Source organism: Capra hircus, chromosome 16, assembly GCF_001704415.2.
Source record: "Capra hircus breed San Clemente chromosome 16, ASM170441v1, whole genome shotgun sequence".
In the NCBI taxonomy this organism is placed as follows: domain Eukaryota; kingdom Metazoa; phylum Chordata; class Mammalia; order Artiodactyla; family Bovidae; genus Capra; species Capra hircus.
In genome coordinates, this window is record NC_030823.1 from 63,639,832 (window position 1) to 63,660,274 (window position 20,443).

Consider the following 20,443-nt stretch of genomic DNA (forward strand, 5'->3'; position numbering starts at 1 on the left):
TTTATGTTATGTATATATCCCACACACACAGAAAGTAAAACCTCAGAAGCTTTCATTCTTTTGATAGTCAATCTCTTTACTCAAAATTTTGTGGCTTAGCACTTGTACACTTCAAAGACATTTAAACAGCTATGCAATGTTAAATATCAGCACAACTGAAACTTCTATGAAATTATTTGTATTGAAAATGGGTGTGTGATAAACTATTGGGCTGATTTCTGTTATGATTGCGAGGCTGAGGGTGGTCAGAGAACAGACGTCCATTAGTTTTATGAAACGTCACTGGCTTTGTTTTGTTGGTGGTATTTCTAGTGTTGTACTGAAAAAGGTTTGCCAAAATAATTAAATGGATTTGTGGGGTGCACACAGAGGAAGAACTTGGTTGCCACAACCTTGTGGAGAAAGAAGACTGTCAGTTTTCAAATGAGAACAGGGACTGTGGCTCCTTACTGCTCAGGGACCTGTCCTTTCCAATGGAAACCCAGGTTCCTGGAGGACAAGGATGGGACAGAACATGGATTCCTAATCGTCAAGGCCAGCATGTTTCTGGACCACTCTGCAAGTTCTAAGGAAGGTAATGGGGCTTCTTCATGGAGAGAAATTCTCCAGGAGGGTCCAGCATAATTAGGAGCAACTAGGAAACCAAGCAAGAGGTGCCGGTCCCCAGACACTCAGGGGCCAAAAGGAACAGCATTTCAGGGCTGTTAATTTGACTATTTTTAAGTAATTAATTTCTCATATCCCCGAAACTCTTCTAAAGAGTTTTTCTTTAAAAAAAAATTTTTTTTTAATGTATTTATTTGGCTGTGCTGGGTCTTAGCTGTGGTGTGTGGATCTTTGATCTTTGTTGGGGCATGCAGCCATGCAGGCTCTTTAGCAAAATCTAGTTGACCCTCATGCTGCAGTGATCAAACCCGGGCCTCCTGCACTGAGAGCTTCGAGTCTTAGCCCCTGGACCACCAGGGAAGTCCCAAGAAGTTAAGACCTTTCATATTGCTTTACCCACAGCATTCCCTCTGAACTAAAAAGATTTAGGGTTTTTCATGTTTACTACAATAAAGAGATAGAATAATTCAGGAGCTTATCTGCTTACTCACTAAAAATGCATGTGAGGAAGGGGTCTGAAATGAAATCCAGGTCTCACGATATTAAGTTCTCCAGATTTTTTCTTGTGCCTTTATTAGAACAATGAGGAGGAGAGGCCTAAAAAGGGTCGTTTTGATTGCTCCCACAGTCCTAGATTATCGACAATTGCTCTGGACCCATTCTAGATAACGGCTGTCAAGAAATTAAACGTCTGTTTTTACCAGAATGTAGTCTGACCATTTTTCCCTCGCAGTTCGAAGGGCTGCCTGTCGTAGTTTCATCACGTGGGCAAAACGAGAGGCAGGCCAGTGCTTTGGTCCAATTTCATCAGGGTAAGACCTATAATAATAATAATTATGATGATGATGGCTAATAATTATTGAATGCTTATATATTGCAGGCACTACGTACTAATCCATTTTATCTTCCAGTAGTAACCCTAGGAAGTCAATACTGTTATGGTTATCATTATCCCCTTATTACATGTAAGAAATTGGAGCAAGGAGAGATTAACTAATTTGCTGCTTCCCATACACAGGAATCTTTATACGAAACACTGCTGCTGCTGCTGCTGCTGCTAAGTCACTTCAGGCGTGTCCGACTCTGTGCGACCCCATAGACGGCAGCCCACCAGGCTCTGCCGTCCCTGGGATTCTCCAGGCAAGAACACTGGAGTGGGGTGCCATTTCCTTCTCCAATGCATGAAAGTGAAAAGTGAAAGTGAAGTCACTGAGTCGTGTCCAACTCTCAGTGACCCCATGGACTGCAGCCTACCAGGCTCCTCCGGCCATGGGATTTTCCAGGTGAGAGTACTGGAGTGGGGTGCCATTGCCTTCTTCGACACAAAATACTAGGCTGGCGATAAAGTTTGTTTGGGTTTTTCTGTACATCTTATGGAAAGACCTGAATGAACTTTTTGGCTGACCCAATATTTCAATTCTCATTAGAATTCACTATTTTTATGATGAAGTGCTACCACTCTCCCCTCTTTACAGCCGAGGAAATTGGTCAGAGTGGTTAAGTCATTTGCTTAACATTATGCCATTAATAAGGGGTATAGCCAGAATTTGAATCTAGGAATAACCCCAAAGCTCATGTTCCTAGACACTTTCTCATACATTCAGCCATCAGATACACTTGAAAATGTTACAGTATTAAATTAGGAGCTTCCTGGGAAAAACAAAGGTCTATTTTCTGTGGTCAAGTCTCAGTAAAGGACTCTACAGAGTCCAACATGTTGATCTCCCCCAGACGGAGTGAGATCACGGAGCAATACATGATGCTGGAATGTCTCTCAACACCCACAAGGCCGCCGGGACTCCTCCATGGCCACGGAGGCAGCTGGGTTCGCTCACCCTTGAGAACCTTTCTGAAAGCTCCCACCTGGTACAGACATTGATAAAGTCACAGGGGCCCCAAACTGGCCACCACTTCAAGCCCTTGTAGCTGACACTGGCAGGACATTTGCCTCAGGAAAAGAGAAACCACAGAAATGAGACCATACCCACACAAATAAGATGAATAAAACGGTTTGTTACACAGGAAGTCTCTGAAATGTTTTCCCCAATCGTCTCTACAAAAATCAGTGGGATTCATGTCTTTTTCTTTTTTTTTCTGAATATGTTGCCCCTAAAAATACCTTCTCTGATATTTCTCACACTGACCTTGGCATACAATGTATTTAGTCACAATCTGGCTACGGAGAAAATTACCAGGATGCGGGAGAAGTACATAGAGTTTTTCTGGGCCACTCTAACTGGGCCAAATTCCATTCTAAGTAACTCCAAACCAGTGTTCAGAACCTTTTACAGTGTTCACACTTGATTGTTAAGGTTTGCTCCATCTATAGACCATATGCTGAGATTGAGACATAGATGTAGATACATATATGTGTACATGTAATAAAAAATATTATACAGTGAGAGTCTAGAAGAACAAAAATTTGTTCTGGAACAGCATTTATTATTTTTATAATACATATTCAGCTTCCCATAAATGACTTATCCTGGGAAAAACTTCAGCAGCTCAATTCATCCCACTTCTACAGTTCCTGAATCTAGAACTCTAATAGCCTGGGGAACATTTAGAGTAGTAAGTTTGAAATATATTTATTCATATTCTCATCCACTCATTTGTTTATTCAACAAGTATAAATTTAGTGCTTACAAGAACATAGCATGAAGTGAAACATAAAGTATCTGTACATTTTAGCCCATGTGTAAAAAATAAAATAACTTAGAAAAAATACATGAGTTGGATAGTCAATGTTCGTTAAGTTTATCGCTGTGCCGAACAAGATGATACAGGAAATGAGCAAGACAAGTGTTGAGAGAAGGTAGACATTTGTAACTGGAATGATTAGCCACAGCTTTTGGGAGCAAGTAGAATCTGGGATAAAGGTTATCACAAAGAAGGGAAGGAAAGCCTGGGCTTGAAAATAAAAGGAACATCTGGATAAGGCAGTTTTCTTTTAGGAAATATTGGTGTACAGATATGGATATTTTTAAACTATTTATGAACTATTTCAAATCAGGCATTTGAACTCCATTCTGTAGGCAGTAGAGAGTCACTGAAGTTTTTCCAACAAAGAAATGAAAGGCCATCATTAATATTTTAGGTAGATTGATTTGACAGTGTGGTATATAGTATGATTTGAAGATAAAAGCAACTAAGAAATTGCTGCAGTAGGGTCTTCCCTGGTGGTCCAGTGATTAAGACTCTGCACTGCCAATGCAGGGGCGCAGGTTCAATCCCTGGTCCAGGAACTACAATCCTGCATGCTGTGCAGTGCAGCCAAATAAAAAAAAAAGAAAGAAAGAAAGAAAGAAATTGCGAGGGTAAAGACTGGAAATAATGTAAATGTCCATTAGTAGGAGGATGATTAAATAATTATGGTTCACCTACCAGTGGGTACTCTGCCGTCACAAAAATGATGACACTCTTCAACTGTTGCTATGACACAATTACCAAGATATGATGGGTGAAAAAGCAAGGTATATATACGAAGTATACAAACTTTTCACAATGATCCTTCAAGTGTAAAAGGTTAATACTCAAAGTATGAATAAGTAATATCAATGTTTTAAAACATACACTACTGTGTTGATTTACTTGAGAACTCTGAACCTGGCCGGTAGCTGCATGAGCAAAGAGGAAAAGAAATACAAAGATCTGTCAAAGGAAGAAATAGCAGGTCTTTGTAACTTACTATCAGATACAGCGGAGAAGGCAATGGCACCCCACTCCAGTACTCTTGCCTGGAAAATCCCACGGACGGATGAGCCTGGTAGGCTGCAGTCCATGGGGTCGCTAAAAATCACATGTGCCTCTAAGATTAGAAACCTAAGTGATTGGAAAACTGATTAAGTGAGGGAAGGGTAAACAATGAGTTCACAGAATGTTCTCTGCTACTCACTCAGGCTCATCCATAGGCCTCCACTCCACGTAGTGATAGGTTTGCTGTACATTTTTCAACCACTCCCTGAGTATTTCTGTTGTATTATCCACATTGTGGTCAGTGGCGGCCCTGCATGACAGAAAGCACCACACAGTCCAGTTACTATGTCATCCAAAGACAGGAAGGAAGCCAAAAGACTCCAGATAAACCGAAAGGAGAACAGCCAGTTCTAAACACTGTGTACAAGAAAACGACTCCCTCGTGTTCCAATCTAGACCACCAATTTCTGAAGCAAGAGATATGGCTTTCAACCATCTCTGTGTCATTAGATCCTTAAGCGGGACTTGGCCAATAGTAGAATCAATCTGAAAAACAGTATATATGTAAAATGAATGGGTTAGTTGACTAATATTCTTGGAAAGTTTTCCATTTGTTTTAATTTTTAGGCATCTGATTTTTAGGTATCTACCTTTTAACTTCATAAGGGCAACTCTCAATTTAAGCAATAATTCAGTTCCATTTTCAAGTCCCACAGAATTTTTAATCAGTGCTGCTTTAATCAAACACACACAGAGGGGGAAATCACAATAGCAGTTTTCAGTATAAAATTCAAAGTCCAAGGTATCTTCACCTATGTATTTTGGATAACTCTACCATCACTTACACAAAATAGAATACCTTCAAAAGTCTACAATGTATGTAAACTTGTTTCTGCTCTATCTTGAAAGTTTAACAAACTGATTCACTTAAAAAGGAGTTTAAGTCATTTATTAAACAAAAATGTTTTCACTGTCACAAAGCAAACACATGCTATGTATAATAGAGTGCATCTAAAGCAAAGTTATTCAGAACACCTCAAAATGAACAGATATGCCAGCCAACTGGAAAAGAAAGAAGGAAAGCCATGGGTTGCAATCTTGACATCAAATAAGGCAGAATTCAGGCCAAAATTATTAAACATAACAAGGCAAAATTGTAATTATAATAATAATGCTACATAATGTCACTCACATCAACGATATAATAAATGTGCATATCCACATACCTATATATAGAACAGGGGTTGGCAAACTTTTCTTTAAAAGCCAAACAGTGACTATTTTAGGCTTGTAGGCTATATACTCTCTGTTGTAGCTACTTAACTCTGTCATTGTAGCAGTGAAGCAGTCATTCATAACACATGAATGAATGAGCATTATTGTGCTCCAGTAAAGATTTGTTTATGCAAGTAGGCAACAGGCCTACAGGCTGTGGTTTGCCAACCCCTATATAGCAAAAAGTATAGAAAGGCAAAGCAAGCACCAATAATAAGAGGTGTTAATATACTACTTTCAGTTAAAGAAAGTGCAAAGGGGAGAAAGTAAATATGTAAAGAATCTATGGAACACAATAACAGAGTTTCTACTTTTTTCTCAAGTGCACATGAAACATTCACAAAAATTGACCAACAATTACACTATGAAGAAAGCTTTACAAAATTGGAATAATATTTACAGCATTCTCTGATCACTTCATAAAATCAAAAATTAGTAATAAAACCTCCAAAATTCCATTAAAAACTCTCTATTAAACAACTATTAAGTGAAAGAAGAAATACAAATCAACTTTAGAACTTCTAAAGATAAATAATAAAAACACTAAAGATCAGAACTGAGGGATACAATTAAAGCAGTGGTCAGAGAAAATTCAGTTTTTTATCCTTAAATCAATAAAAAATTAATGAGTTAAACTCCTACTCCAAAAGCTAGAGAAAGAGCAACAAAACAAAGGGGCATAAAGATGAAAGTAGAAAGTCATAAGGTAGAAAACAGAGAAAAAGCAGAATTAATAAACAAAAGAAATGTTACTTTTTTTAAGTAAAAAATCAACAAAAGACAATCACTAGTTAATATAACCCAGACAACACAAAAATTAAAAAAAAAGAAAAGACAAAGATGAAAGAAATATGACTGACATGAAATAATTTTTTTTAAATCATATGCAATTAATTCATATAACTCAATGAAAAATAAATTTGAAAACTAGATATAATAGAAGATGTCCTAGCAAGATGCATGTTAGCAAAACTAACTTCAGTTGAAACATTAAACAAAGAGAACAGTTTTCTTGGAAGAAATAAAGAAAGAAACAAAAGAAAACACTAGACCCAGATGGTTTCATAGGGAAATTCTACCAGATATCTTAAGAGTATGTGTGCGCATGTGCGCACTCAGACATGTTCAACTCTGCGACCCATGGACTGCAGCTTGCCAGGCTCCTCTGTCCATGGGATTCCCAGGCAAGAATACTGGAGTGGGTTGCCATTTCCTCCTGGGGGTCTTCCCACCTCAGGGACAGAACCCGCATCTCCTTCGTCTCCTGCATTGGCAGGCGGATTCTTTACCATTGAGCCGTCTGGAAAGCCCATCTTAACACAGTAGCTACTTCCATGGTTATGTGGCTTGTTCCAAGTCCCTTTAATAATGCAAGTGCAACAGCGATACCTAAACCTGATAAAGACACAACTACAGAACAGTTATCTTTCAATGAATATGCTACAAAACTCCTAAAGCATTAGTGAAAATTCAGCACTAGTTGTGATTTTTTAAAACCACACTGAATAAAATTAAGACAGGATGGAAGGGGAGAAGGAAGGAAGAAATGGAGGACAATCAGAAAGAGTGAGTCATGGGAAAAGAGAGGCATCTGAGACACTTAAGTGAGAGTAAAAATATACTCTCACTTATACTTTATTGGCAACTTATACTTTATTGGCAATTCAGCAGTTCCTCCTGGGGAGGGAAAGCTATTGGCATTATCAGCAGTGGTGGTTCCCTGGGAGCATGGCCTTGACAAGAGCAAATGAAGGGATGTGAACAGTGGTCACTTCCATTTAAAGCAATTCAGTACATAGAATTTTGTTAAACCCAATCTATAATGGTTTTTATTCTTCCTACTTGAGCTTTTGGGGGTCACGGCTGCTCCAAAAGGAACAAGTGAAATCTCTAAGAGAGGATGAAAAACCTTTAAGAGAAATAATATTCAAGAGAGGAAAAAAAAAACTGTTAAAGCAAAGCATAGTGAAAGGCCATGTTACACAGGGAATAAGTTTCTGTAAAACACCAAGTAACATGATGATATGCAGCTTATGTCACAAGGTATAGAAAAATGAAGGAAAGAGGGGTATGACTAATATTTGAAAATCTTACTTCTTAAAATGGATATTTGAATGAAAACTATCCTTATTTAAAACATTATTCAAAAAATAGAGGATCAGGAGGTGATGCCAATGGCCGATTCAATCTACTTTCAAATCTTTTCTGGAAATCAGATTAGAACCAGCCCCTTTCTTTGAAACAAGATGTAGGAGGGAGAGACCCACAGACCCACCTGGACACTCTATTTTCTGGAGGGAAGAGAGGTGACGTCTGTTGCTGATAGTGTTGGGGGACACGAGGTGAGCATGTTAGGACAGAGGTGGGGGAGTACAAGCAGGTGGGAAAATGGGCCAGGAAGCAACGTGGGAGGGAGGCATGGACCCCATCCAGCTTGCAGCTGTGCCGAGAAGTATAGCCTATGAGCAAAAACCACATCCACAGCCACATACGGCCGCAGCCACCAAGGCCCAGCACGACGTCCAGCATCACAGCCGGGAAGGGCACCAGGATTGTCAACCCACTCGTCTCATGGTATGAAGCACGTGTAGAGCAAGTCCTGAAACTGAGAACCCGCTAATGCACATTTTTCTTCACTCAAAGCATTATGCATAAGAGTACATTAAAACAAAACCAACTCCAAAAACCTTGACTGCAGTGCGAGCCAAAAGTTTTAGGAATTCCATATTATTCCCAAATGCCTTACAGTGTAGGAAACTTCAGATAGCATCTACTTCTTTCCTTGACTGTTGTTTCTGCATTACATGGGACTGACGTTCTCTTCACCCTCCCTACTCGTTGATGCATTTCCTCCTAATTATTTTAACAAAGGTCTCATCATATGAGATTTACTTTCCTGGTGTACAGACTAAACAACTCCAAACTCTGCCCAAGTATCCACTACTGCCAAGCATCCTGAGAAATTAGCTGTGTGAAATCTGCAAAGATAGATGTGTCTAATTAAAAGTAGAGGCAGAGACGGAATACTCTCCTGATTAACTTTTAAATATTTCCTATACGGTTACTTCCCCCAATTGTTCAGATTCTCTTTGTCTTCAGGCTTCTGAGGAAATGAGCAAGTCCTCCCACTGTGGTTGCAGGTCCATCCACACCCGCCTTTGATGCACACGGCCAGTCTCCTGCCTTGTCCCAGAGGAAGAACAGAGGGGCCGCCTCCAGGCCACTGAGGAAGACTTGCAGTTCGCCCCCTCGAGAACACCGCCCTGCTCCTCCACTCCCCTGGTGAAGGCAAATAAACAGAAATCCAGGCAGACACTTCTAACTGCTGCTTTTTAATCCCTCTGATGAAAATGTGTTTCCGTTTGAATACATAATCATGAAAGCATGCAGGCCCTGGTGTCTTCAGAGGGTTGGAGAGAGAGAGACAGAGCAAAGGCCCAGATGCAAGCTCCCTGAGGAAACTTGGGGCCTGAGTTAAAGGTTCTGTTTTCAGAGCCCTGTAGAAAATGTAATAGTGCAGTGCCTGACCCGCCCTACAGCTCCACCAGCTGCAGGACACACAAAAATCTGCAGCTGGACGGATTTATCCATCAAGGACACAGAGTGTGCAGGAGAAGCCAAGGCTTTCTATCAAACCCACAGCTCCTTCCAGTCCCAGGGAAGATGAGTCTGCCATCTGCTGCCAATGAGATCAAGAACGGACATCGCTAGAGGATTCCTTGAAGAAAGCAAGGAATGATGTGAAGATACACCCGGAGAGGTGACCGACCAAGTGATACACAGTGATTAATGATTTCACCAATCAGACTGGAGCACCACTGTTTATGAAGCACAAACAGGTACTGGCTGGAACCCCAGGCTCCTGGGAAGCTAAGCCTGTTCAATCTTGGCCTCAATTCTCCCAACCAGAGTAGAGAGTCACATTAAATCATCCTAAATCATCTCTCCGGCTCCCAATGACATAGCAAGGAGAGCTCAGCTCTTGAGCTGTGCCAATCCTCATGTAATTAATTTTCTTTGAAGGCCTCATGGGAGAGCGACCTGGAGTCTCAGGAGTACTGGAACCTGCCAGCCACTAAGAGGTCTCCCTCCTCCACCTTCAGGAGAATTGTGGCCCTGATACTCTTGTGATGCTCATGGTTGGTCCCCTTTCTGTCCATTAGTCTTTGCTGGCTTTATTTGGAGCTGGTGGCACCTGAAATGCAAGAGCTGGCAGATACAGGGGCAACATCCATATGGCCTTACGAGGGAGTCTAAGTCATGTCTCACCATCAAGCTGCATGTCCACTTCCTCTCTGCTTCTGCTTCTAGTTCCTCTTGCCTCTTCCTCTTCCCTACCTGTGCGTGTCAGCAAAGGCCCATGAGTCTTGGATTCAAAGTTAGATTAGGACAGCAGTAAACACATACTGCAGGCTTCCCAGGTGGCTCAGTGGTAAAGAATTCACCTGCCAAGGCAGGAAATGTAAGAGACATGGGTTTGATCCCTGGGTCAGGAAGATTCCCTAGAGGAGGGCATGGCAGTGCACTCCAGTATTCTTGCCTGGAGAATCCCATGGACAGAGGAGCCTGGTGGGCTACAGCCCAAAGGGTCACAAAGAGTTGGACATGATTGAGCAATTTGGTACTCACGCCCATACTGAAAATTCAGTCAACAGCACGTACAGGGATTTTCTTGGCTGATGAAGTCCCTAGGCCAGCAGGTGCATGGTCACTGTTACAGGGGAAAGCAAGAGCCTCTGCAGCAGACCAGCAGACAAACAAGTCTTCAGAGTGACCTAGCCTTCCTATTTGGCTGTAGCCAGAAATAAAACGGAAGTTTCTTTGGCAACGTCTAAACACACTGACTTTCCTCCTTGTTTTAGAAGGTCAGTTTTCATTCCTCAGTCTTGGCTCCTGAACAAGTAGCCAATTTGAAATAATTGCAACTGGCTCATTTCTCTTTATAAGAACTACTGAGGTCGTGAGAGCTAAACTCACATTACTAAGTGAGGGGCCCCTGGAGCCAAATTAAAGGTGAGGACTGGACCACTCTGCAAGTGGAACACAGACACTGAGGACATAGTTCTCCTGATCACCTCCGTCTGCACTGACCCTCAGGGAATGTTCTTAGCTTTCCTGCCACCCCAGAAAGTCTAGACTTCCAATGCTACAGAGCAACAGGCCTGCAGTCAGTGGGGCAGGAGGAAGGCAATGCTGTGCAGTGATTGATCTTCGCTGTCTTGGAACCTGCAAGAGGCTCAAGGAAGCTGTGATGGAATGAACAACAAAGTTAGTCACCACCTGGACCATTCATGCCATGACTAGCGAGCCAGCAAAAAATGAATTTTCCAACTTGAGACTTCAAAATCTGAATTTCCCTCTTAATTGCCTCATGTTTTCATCCAGCAAGGAAGACTCATTGGTGCAGAAAATAAAGAGCTCCACCTACATATAAAATTTCACTTTTAGAAGCAACTAGTGAAATTCATTTTCAAGAAAGGGCATGTCATCAAGTCCCACCACCTCTGTCTCTGCTCTCAGGGACAGGCTCACCAGCTGCTGTCCTGCCAAGGTGGGAAGAGACATGCTTGGCCACTTGGCAAAATACGACAATGGATTCTTGCCTCCTGGCTACTGTGTAGTGCTGTTTAAAAAACTAGACTCTGTCTGCTGGGTGGACTAGCTGTGACTATGTTTCATATCAGGATACAGATATGAACTGGAACCTGGGAATTTCTTCCAACAAAAGTCTTCTCCTAGGTCCTACCAAATCAGTTAGTAGCAATTCTTCCTAATGAACTAACAAATCAGGAAAACTCACTTCTCATGAAACCCTCCTCACCAACAAATAAATATTTCTATTTTCTTGGTGTCCTTCCTTAGTATGAACCATTCAGTCTCAGAAACAATCATAGGCGTTACATTTAAAGACTGTGTAAGAGTGATATAAAAAGAAATGCTAATTCTGGAAATGGAATCAACCAAGTAATCAACTGCACTCCTAAAGAGCAAGAAGGAGGCATGGTTAAATTTGCAGATTGACCAGGTAATGGTGAATTCAAAAGCCCATTATCATTTTAACAAAATCAAGATGAACTTAATTAGACATATTACAAATAGACCATTTCTTGATACTTTCAATCGTGAGCTAGATTTTCTTCTCTTGGTGTTAAGAACCCCTCACCCCCGTATGTCTCATTTTGAGCTTCATGATTAGCTAAGATAGACATTCTTTTTATTTCTCCATGTTAGGGATTCCCTGGTAGCTCAGCTGGTAAAGAATCCACCTGCAATGTAGGAAACCCCAGTTCGATACCTGGGTTGGCAAGCTCCCCTGGAGAAGGGATATGCTACCCACTCCAGTATTCTTGCCTGGAGAATCCCCATGGACAGAAGAGCCTGGTGGGCTTTAGTCCACGGGGTCACAAAGAGTCGGACATGACTGAATGACTAAGCGTGCACACACACGGAGATGAGAAGGCTGAGGATGAGAGGCTATGTCTTGCTGAAGCCATAGAAATGGTGGGGGTTAGAGCCTGAACTTTTCCTTCAGGCCTTTTGATACCCCTCCCAACACCAGCTCACACACCCCACCACACACACCCACAGACAGTGATGCCCACCTGTTAAACTGGAAGGAATTCTCTGTCTGATCAAGCACATTAATCAATGGGAACATCTCAACACGAAAGGATGACAGGAAATAAAACAAGAAAAATGGGAAGATTCATTAGTTCCCTATAAGCTTTGCTAAAGTTCCCTTTGGCATAATTTTCCTTGGAGCCAAAAACCTTGGCATTTCATGAAAGCATCAGTGGCAACATCCGAGACAAGATAAATATGTCTCTCATTTATCCAAGTACCCTTTTCCCTGTTTTTCTTCTTTCTCCTTTGTTTATTCTTCTTCCCACTCCTTTCCACCTACTCTTTATTGCCTCTTTTCCTTGCTGGGTTTTCCAATTCTATTAAGTTTTCTTAATTTGTGGCTATGCCCTGAAGAAATGGAGTTACTAGTGAAATGTTCTTCAGTGGGTCACCAGAGAGAAGATACCATCCTGTCCAGGGACACATTCTCCAGGAGCCCTGAACCTCCCGCCCCAGACCTGCAGCCACACGCCGATTCCCTGCGCATGCGCCCGACATCGCAGCTGCTCTCGCGCTGCTCCTGCCTTTCCCCGTTACCTGACCCTCTTCCCTGTGGACAGGACTATTCCAGCACCTAACAGAGCTTACCATGTAAAGCAGGCACTAATCATCAGTTTAATGAGTGAATAAATGGACAATTTCAGGAAGATGTTCCCCAGTCCAACCCAAATGCCTACAAAGGCTGAGCACAGGTTACATGTAGGAGTGAGACGGGCCCGGTCTGAGGGGATGGTGTGACAGGAGAGCTGTAAGGCAGAGACACACGCAGACACTCTCCGATTGCTGCCATGCTAGAATGTGTGCCCAGAAATGCTAGACTTTCCCAAGAAAAGCCAGATATTCAGGTTTAGAGATAAAAGCCTGTTTTAACCTATTAGGCTGAAATGTCATAAAAATATTCCACCATGGCAGGCACTCTGTGGAAACCAGGGACCTAACACAAAGACCACATTATCTCAGCCTGTAATAACACTGCCCATCCATCTGCACGTGCTCAGGGCACATATTTCAGTAGTTAAATATTTCAGGTATGGTTGGGAGGATAGCAGTAGTATCCCTGTCCTGCTTCCTCATACTCAGAAAGCATCTTCAGGGACAAAGAAATACTGACATGCACAGGTTGGGCAAGGTCTAAATAATTCTCTCAGTCAGTCTATTAGCAATAGAGTCACTATTAGAAAAAAAGAAAAAAACAGTGAAACGCATCGTAAGCACACAGGTTTACTTGCACAAACGCCATCTATAACATCTCTTCCCAGTGCAACTGAGGCATATTTAGTCCTGCTCCTATTTGTGAATAATAGCTTTATTGGGCTGTAATTCACACACCTAGTATCACCCTTTGAGAGTATATAATGCAGTGGTTTTCAGCGTGCCCATAGAGCTATGCAACCATTACTATGATCTAATTTCAGAACATTTTCATCACCCCAAAAGAAGCCTTGTACCCGTTAGCAGCCGCTTCTCATCATCCCCTCTCTTTAGCCCCTGGTCACCACTTATTCTGTCTCTATGGATTTGCATTTTCTGGAGATTGCATAGAAATGGAATCATTCAACTGTGGCCTCCTGGTATCTGACTTCTTTCTTTAGCGTGATGTTTTCAAAGTCCATCCATGTTGTAGCATGTATCAGTACTTCATTCCTTTTGACGGCTGAACAGTATTCACTGTATGGATAGACCACACTTTGTTTATCAATTGACCAATTAATGGAGGTTTGTTGTTTTACTTTTTAGCTATTAGCAACAAAGCTATGAACTTTCATGTGCAAGTTTTTGTATGAACATGTATTTTCATTTCCCTTGGGATTGTTGCCCAAATTTTGATTATTATGGAAAGTGAAGAAAATAGATTTTATTTTATTCTCTCTTATTTTTGGAGAATCCACTCTGTTCTGGGCACTAAGCTGGACATTTCCTATCTATATCTCTAACTCTTACTGTAATTCTCAAGGTAAGTATTATTATCCTCATTTTACAGGGTGAGGAACCCGAGATTAGAGACTCCCTCCCAAAGCTTGCTCTCTTTTCACTTCCACTTCATCATGGATAAGTATTTTTCTTAATTTCTGAAACCCTCAGTTTTCTGTTCCAGTGCAACAAATAGAGACCCTTTACGCTGCTATATGAATGTCCTGACTGTAAATGACAGGGACAGATGCAACCCAAGAAGATGGTGCAGTCACCAGCCTGCAAGGAGGGCCGGCTCTCAGCCAAGGAGCGAGGAGAGGCTGTCGATGTAAACTGTCGGTCCTCAGCCCTGGGCGGGAATGCCCTGGCCAAACACAGAGCCGTGAAACATCACGTCATGAGGAACTGGAGCCAGGGTGACCACAGAGAAAGTCACAGCCCAAGGACTGGGTGGGCTCAACGAGAGAAAGTCACAGCCCAAGGACTGGGTGGGCTCAGCGAAGCACGATGGGAGAGCTCAGCATCAGGACCCAGCCTCCGTGAGAAGAGGCACACTGGCTGATCTGGGCAAAACATGTAAAGGAAAGGTGGGCATTTGAGTGGAGGATCACGAGGATGCTGAAAGAAGGGGCCGTGTTCTGTACAGAAAGGTTTACTCTGATTCATTTCTAGAGACAACTGCAGTTAAAAACAACAGTAAATATTTCAGTCACCCAGTGAGCCTGAGTTACTTGCCAGATTATATAACTAACCACATCCTTAACCAAATATAAAAGTATCAAGTCAGAAGACATGGCTCTTCTGCCAATTAGCTCTCTCATCTTTATGAATTTATTTGAGCTCTAATTTTTCCACCTGTAAAATGGAATAATTACACCTGCTGTTCATACCTATCAGTGGGTTATTGGGAGGAGACAACAGCACCTGGAGTTTTCAATAACTTATTTTGAAATCTGGCCTCTCCCTAACCATCCCCAACACACACACACACACACACACACACACACACACACAGTCAAATAAGAAAGTGAAAGTGGTGGTTGTTCAGTCTTGTCCAACTCTTTGCAACCTCATGGACCATAGTCTGCTAGGCTCCTCTGTCCATGAGATTCTCTAGGCAAGAATACTGGAGTGGGTTGCCATTCCCATCTCCAGGAAATCTTCCCAACCCAGAGGACTGAACCTGGGCCTCTGGCATTGTAGGCAGATTCTTTATCATCTGAGGCAACAGGGAAGCTCCAAATAAGAAATAAGACAGCCTATTCAACAGGCTCTTAAGATGCAAGATAAAACTCAACATTGGCATTTAAGTTAAAGAAACCAGAATTACCACAGTCTACTATTTTTTAACAATCAAAAAAGTCACTGTAAGGCGAGTGCAGAGAAAAAGAGAGTGAGCCGGGCAGTCAGGCAAGAAAAGGGAAATTTATTAGAGGGGGAAGATAGGGTGACTGCCTCTTAAGAAGAACTAGCAGTCTCCCTTTCTGACAGGGACCTTCTTATACCCCACCAATGAAAAATTCTCTGAAGGGATGGTTAATTTTTAGCCTGTAGTTGAGTCCTGTGGTCACGTAGCTGGAGGTCTAGAATCTGGTGGTCTTGCAGCTTTGAGAAGATAGGTGCCGGTGAGAAAACAGAATGCCATTTGGGCAATGTGGTCAGCCTCACGGGGCACTGTGATTTTATTCTTTGTTTGCCAGGTCAGAATAATGAGCTATCTTATCAATGAGACCCCCATGTGGGCCCTATCAGTCACATGCCCATTTAAACACAGGAAAAAGCAAAGAACAGTGTGGCAAAGACTGCTAATTGTCTCAGTATCAGTTTTTCCTCTTCTTCCCTAGTAATAGAATTTTTAGCTGAACCCACGACCATCAATTTGAGACGAAGATTTTAAGTACCGTGACGGCAGGTCATTTGTTTGTTCCAGTCACTGCTCTATGCCTAGCATTTCAGAGAGGTCTGGCATGTAGTAGGTGCACAACAAATATTTGTTGACTAATTGGTTTCCCATTAAACTTCTAATAAGGAATGTAAAAACACCTGTATAGTGCTCTCGGTGCAACAGACGCCTATGTATCTCTTAAGCACCTCCTCTGTGCCAACAACACAGCATGTGCTGGAAAATAAGACAGTTTAATGAAAACCAGAGGTGCGCAGGTGGTTTCTGACTGAACAATGGTGCAACTTTAGGATGGTGCTAAAGCATTTCCCATTCCGTAGAAACCATACTTCAAATTCTCAATTGTTAGTTTTTTTAAAGAACCTCCATACTGCTCTCTATACTGGCTATACCAATTTACATTCCCACCAACAATGCAAGAGGGATCCCTTTTCTCCACACCCTCTCCAGCATTTATTGTTTGTAGATTTTTCTGATGAGGGCCATTCTGACTGGTGCGAGGTGATACCTCATTGTAGTTTTGAACTTCATTTCTCTAAGAATGAGCTGTGTTGAGTATCTTTTCGTGTGTTGATCTCTTCCTGGGTTGGTGATAAGCTGTAAAATACTCTCTAGTGATTATGGGCGGGGTGGTAGCTGCAGCTCCCAGTAAGCCATGGGATCAGGAAGGTAAACAACTTACACACTGACAGCCATTCTGTAGAGATAGCCATTCTGCTTTTCACTTTCAGTAGAGCATTCAATAAGTTACAATGGTGGCGGTGGTTTAGTCACTAAGTCGCGTCCGACACTTTGCGACTCCATGGACTGTAGCCTGCTAGGATTTTCTGTCCATGGGATTCTCCAGGCAAGCATACCGGAGTGGGTTGCCATTTCCTTCTCCAGGGGATCTTCCCGACCCAGGAATTGAACCCGAGTCTCCTGTGTTGCAATGGCACCCCACTCCAGTACTCTTGCCTGGAAAATCCCATGGACAGAGGAGCCTGGTAGGCTGCAGTTCATGGGGTCGCGAAGAGTCAGACACGACTGAACAACTTCACTTTCACTTTTCACTTTCATGCACTGGAGAAGGAAATAGCAACCCACTCCAGTGTTCTTGCCTGGAGAATCCCAGGGACAGAGGAGCCTGGTGGGCTGCCGTCTCTGGGGTCGCACAGAGTCGGACACGACTGAAGTGACTTGGCAGCAGCAGCAGCTCCTGTGTTGCAGGCAGATTCTTTACCGACTGAGCTATGAGGGAAGCTTTCAAAATTTTATTATCAAGTAGGCTTTGTGTTAGAAGATTTTGTCCAACTGTAGGTTTATGTAGGTGTTCTGAGCATGTTGAAGGTAGGCTAGGCTCAGCCACAATGGTAGGTTAAGTGTATTAACTGCATTTTCAACTTCCAATATTCGCAATTTACAGTAAGTTTACTGGGGTGTAATCCCAACATAAATCAGGGATGATATGTACAAATAAATAACTGTAATTGGGCGTGACATCTGCAGCGGTGGATGGATGGCAAAGTCTTCAAGTGCCAGAGAGGAGAAAGTGGCTGGTAAGCTGTGGGAGGAGGCAAAGGATGGGAAGCCTGAACAGGGATTTGAAGAATGAGCAGGTATCTAGAGGGAGGTGGAAGGTAGACAGAACATTCCAGATGGAGGGACAGTGCACGTGGAGGCAGAGAGGTATGAAACAGTATGATATGTTTGTAATTTTGGTCTAGGAGTTATAGATCAAAGGAGTGAGATGGCTGCTGAAGGTTAGGGATGACACAGCAGTCCCTTGGGAAGGGGATAAGCATAGGAAGCAGTGAAGATGTGTGTCCCACTCTTCTGGGTCCTCAGCATCTTGCCCTGCTGGAGAAGATAAGCTGATGAATAATTATCTGAACTAATATATTTTGCTTGATTGTGTCAGGTATTGCCTTTAGCAAGAGTCTATTTGAATTCCTCAAAGGAAATGCTGAAAATACATACAAAGTGCTGGTTCACTTTCTTCCATTTTCATGCACAGGATGGCTGCCACCCATGATGGGTTTTCTGGAAAGGAGTGATTTCTAACATTCCGACCCATTTTCTTCATAAATTCATTTATACTTCTTAGACCACATGTACAAATTTTCTCACTCAAAATCTGCCTTCTGCATAATAAATAAACAGTTAGATGTGCCTGTTGAATGACTAAAAGAATGAATAAGCGTTCACGTAAATTGGTGACAAAATTAAAGCCCTGTTTCTGTATCTGCATGTCTACCATGTCTATCACGCAAGCAAAAGCAGCAGCAAATAGAATGATATGAAACTCATATTAACCGTTTTTATTTTTTCAAAGGCTTTCAACCTTTTTCCTTATTGAAACAGTTAGGCTAAAAACATGAACAGACAGAAAGTATCTGATTTGCCAGTTGACTTCAAGGCTGTTTGTTTCCCACAGAGTCACCTAAAATGAGAACTTGGCTCCTGCTGATGAAAACTTTCTGCCCAGTCCATCGCTATTACCCAATACCTGTTGTCTTGGTTCCAGTAATAACATACCCGGTCAGCTCAGGAGAGAGAGAGGAAATGTTTGCCTTGAATTTACCTGCTTTGCAAAGTTGTGAGTCTGGCCTCCCCACATTGCTTAGTTGGGGTTTCTTTCCAAGGGGCGGGAGGGGGCAAGAGGCAGGGACTACAGTTTGGCAGGTGTTGGATCCACGCTCATAATCTATATTCACTCATGCAAACTGAAGAGTACCAAGACACGTTTTTGAGGCGTTTCAAGTTATTTTACTCTTATTTCTGGTGTCAGAGGCAAACAGGAGGCTATTCTGATGGTATTTTTTCCAATCTCTTTTATGGAAAACTACTGTCAGAGGGGAGGAACACTCTGTGCTCTTAACATTTCCAGGATCCATATGGCTTTGTAACACAAACACATGGGGCCTCAGTGAGTCCCTGCTACCTTTATTACTCCTTACACTTCTGCAGGGAAGGGGCCTACCTCAGCTGAGTGCTCACTACCACCCAGGCCCTGAACTAGAACCCATTTTACAGATCAGGAAAATCAGGTTCAGGAAGGGACATTCATGCCCCAAGTCTCAAAAGCTTAAGAGAGCCAAAGTCAGACAATAGGACTCAGATGATTGTCTGTCCCCACCTAAGTCTTATTTTGAAATTGTACGTGGAGTGAAGTTTAAAACAGAAGGGAATATTTTACAAAAGGTAGAGGGTATATTGTAGCTTTGTCTTCAAAGTACTAGATATATCAATAGACATCACGTGGTTAGTCAAACGGCTGCAGCCATGGGGCATTTACCTCATTTTAGAGCCCCCAGGGGTCACTGCACCTCTTATCTTCAGGCCTTAGGAACAAACATATCCAACCAAGTGCTCATAATTTTGAATAAAGCCTTGAAGAGCAAGTGACACTTAACAATGATTGATTTCTTTAATGCTTCTCAAAGCTTTATGCTAACTTGTTTATCTTCTCTCTAATGGAGAGGCTTAAGGATCTTTGCCTTTCTTATGAATGGAGACACTGGATTTAAGGAGAAACAAACTTTTTTTTTTAAACTTTAATGGGTTATGGTTTATTATTCCTTTAATATAGCATTGGATTTGATTTGTTAGTATTTTCTATAGCTACATAATCCCTTACCTAAAACCCTTTGGGTGAAATGTGTTTGCAATTTATATTTTCTTAGACTTGAGGAAGGTTATCTGATGCATATACTGTGAATGTTACGTAATAATCTCAGTGGAGTCTGGAGAAGTACCCTGTAATCAAACACATTAATATTTAGCAGCCAAACATAAGAACGCAAAACTAAGTCAGATAAATAAATTCTAGAAATAGTCTCGGGTCAAGAATGGCTGCAAAGAAACTGAGGTCAGATTTTCTGTCTTGGGATGGATTCTCCAGCAGTGGGCCTCCAGACAAGGGGCGAGGATGATGGATTAGGAAGTGTTCCTAGGAAAAACAGATGGACCAGTGGACAAGTGTGAGTGTAAAGAGAAGGATGCCAGTGATGTCCTATGGAGGGTGACCTTAGCTCCATGTCTCAGGGGGGTTCTGGGAACCAAGACTCTTGAGCTGCCCCCATGGGACAGGGGAACTGCACCCCACAGTCATCAGTGTGCCCCGAATGGATGAGAGTCAGACAAAGGGAGTGGAGTTTGGATAGCACTGGCCAGCACCACCAAATGAATTAAAAAAGAAAAACAAACAAACAAACAACACAGGTTTCAGAGCTTTTTCATGTTCAGAATTCTAGATTAGAAATCGTGGATTTGCATTCAGTTTTGGTCTGTGTCCCTAAGTGAAGTGAAGTCACTCAGTTGTGTCCGACTCTTTGCGACCCCATGGACTGTAGCCTACCAGGCTCCTCTGTCCATGGGATTTTCCAAGCAATAGTACTGGAGTGGGTTGCCATTTTGTTTTGTTGTTTCCCATCTTGGTAGCTGAGT

At 42.2% G+C, this 20,443-nt stretch overlaps 1 protein-coding gene across 2 annotated transcripts in view; it reads right to left on the reverse strand.

Moving 5' to 3' along the window:
- COLGALT2 (collagen beta(1-O)galactosyltransferase 2) overlaps window positions 1–20,443 on the reverse strand; it is a 118,938-nt gene that overhangs the window by 43,718 nt on the left and 54,777 nt on the right. The window contains exons 2-3 of one of the 2 annotated variants that reach the window (XM_018060705.1): window positions 4,502–4,612; window positions 1,308–1,425 (exon numbers count right to left, since the gene is read on the reverse strand). In XM_018060705.1, the coding sequence (XP_017916194.1) occupies window positions 1,308–1,425; window positions 4,502–4,612 (229 nt within the window). The remainder of the gene's footprint in view (window positions 1–1,307; window positions 1,426–4,501; window positions 4,613–20,443) is intronic. The other variant, XM_018060706.1, reaches the window with a different exon arrangement.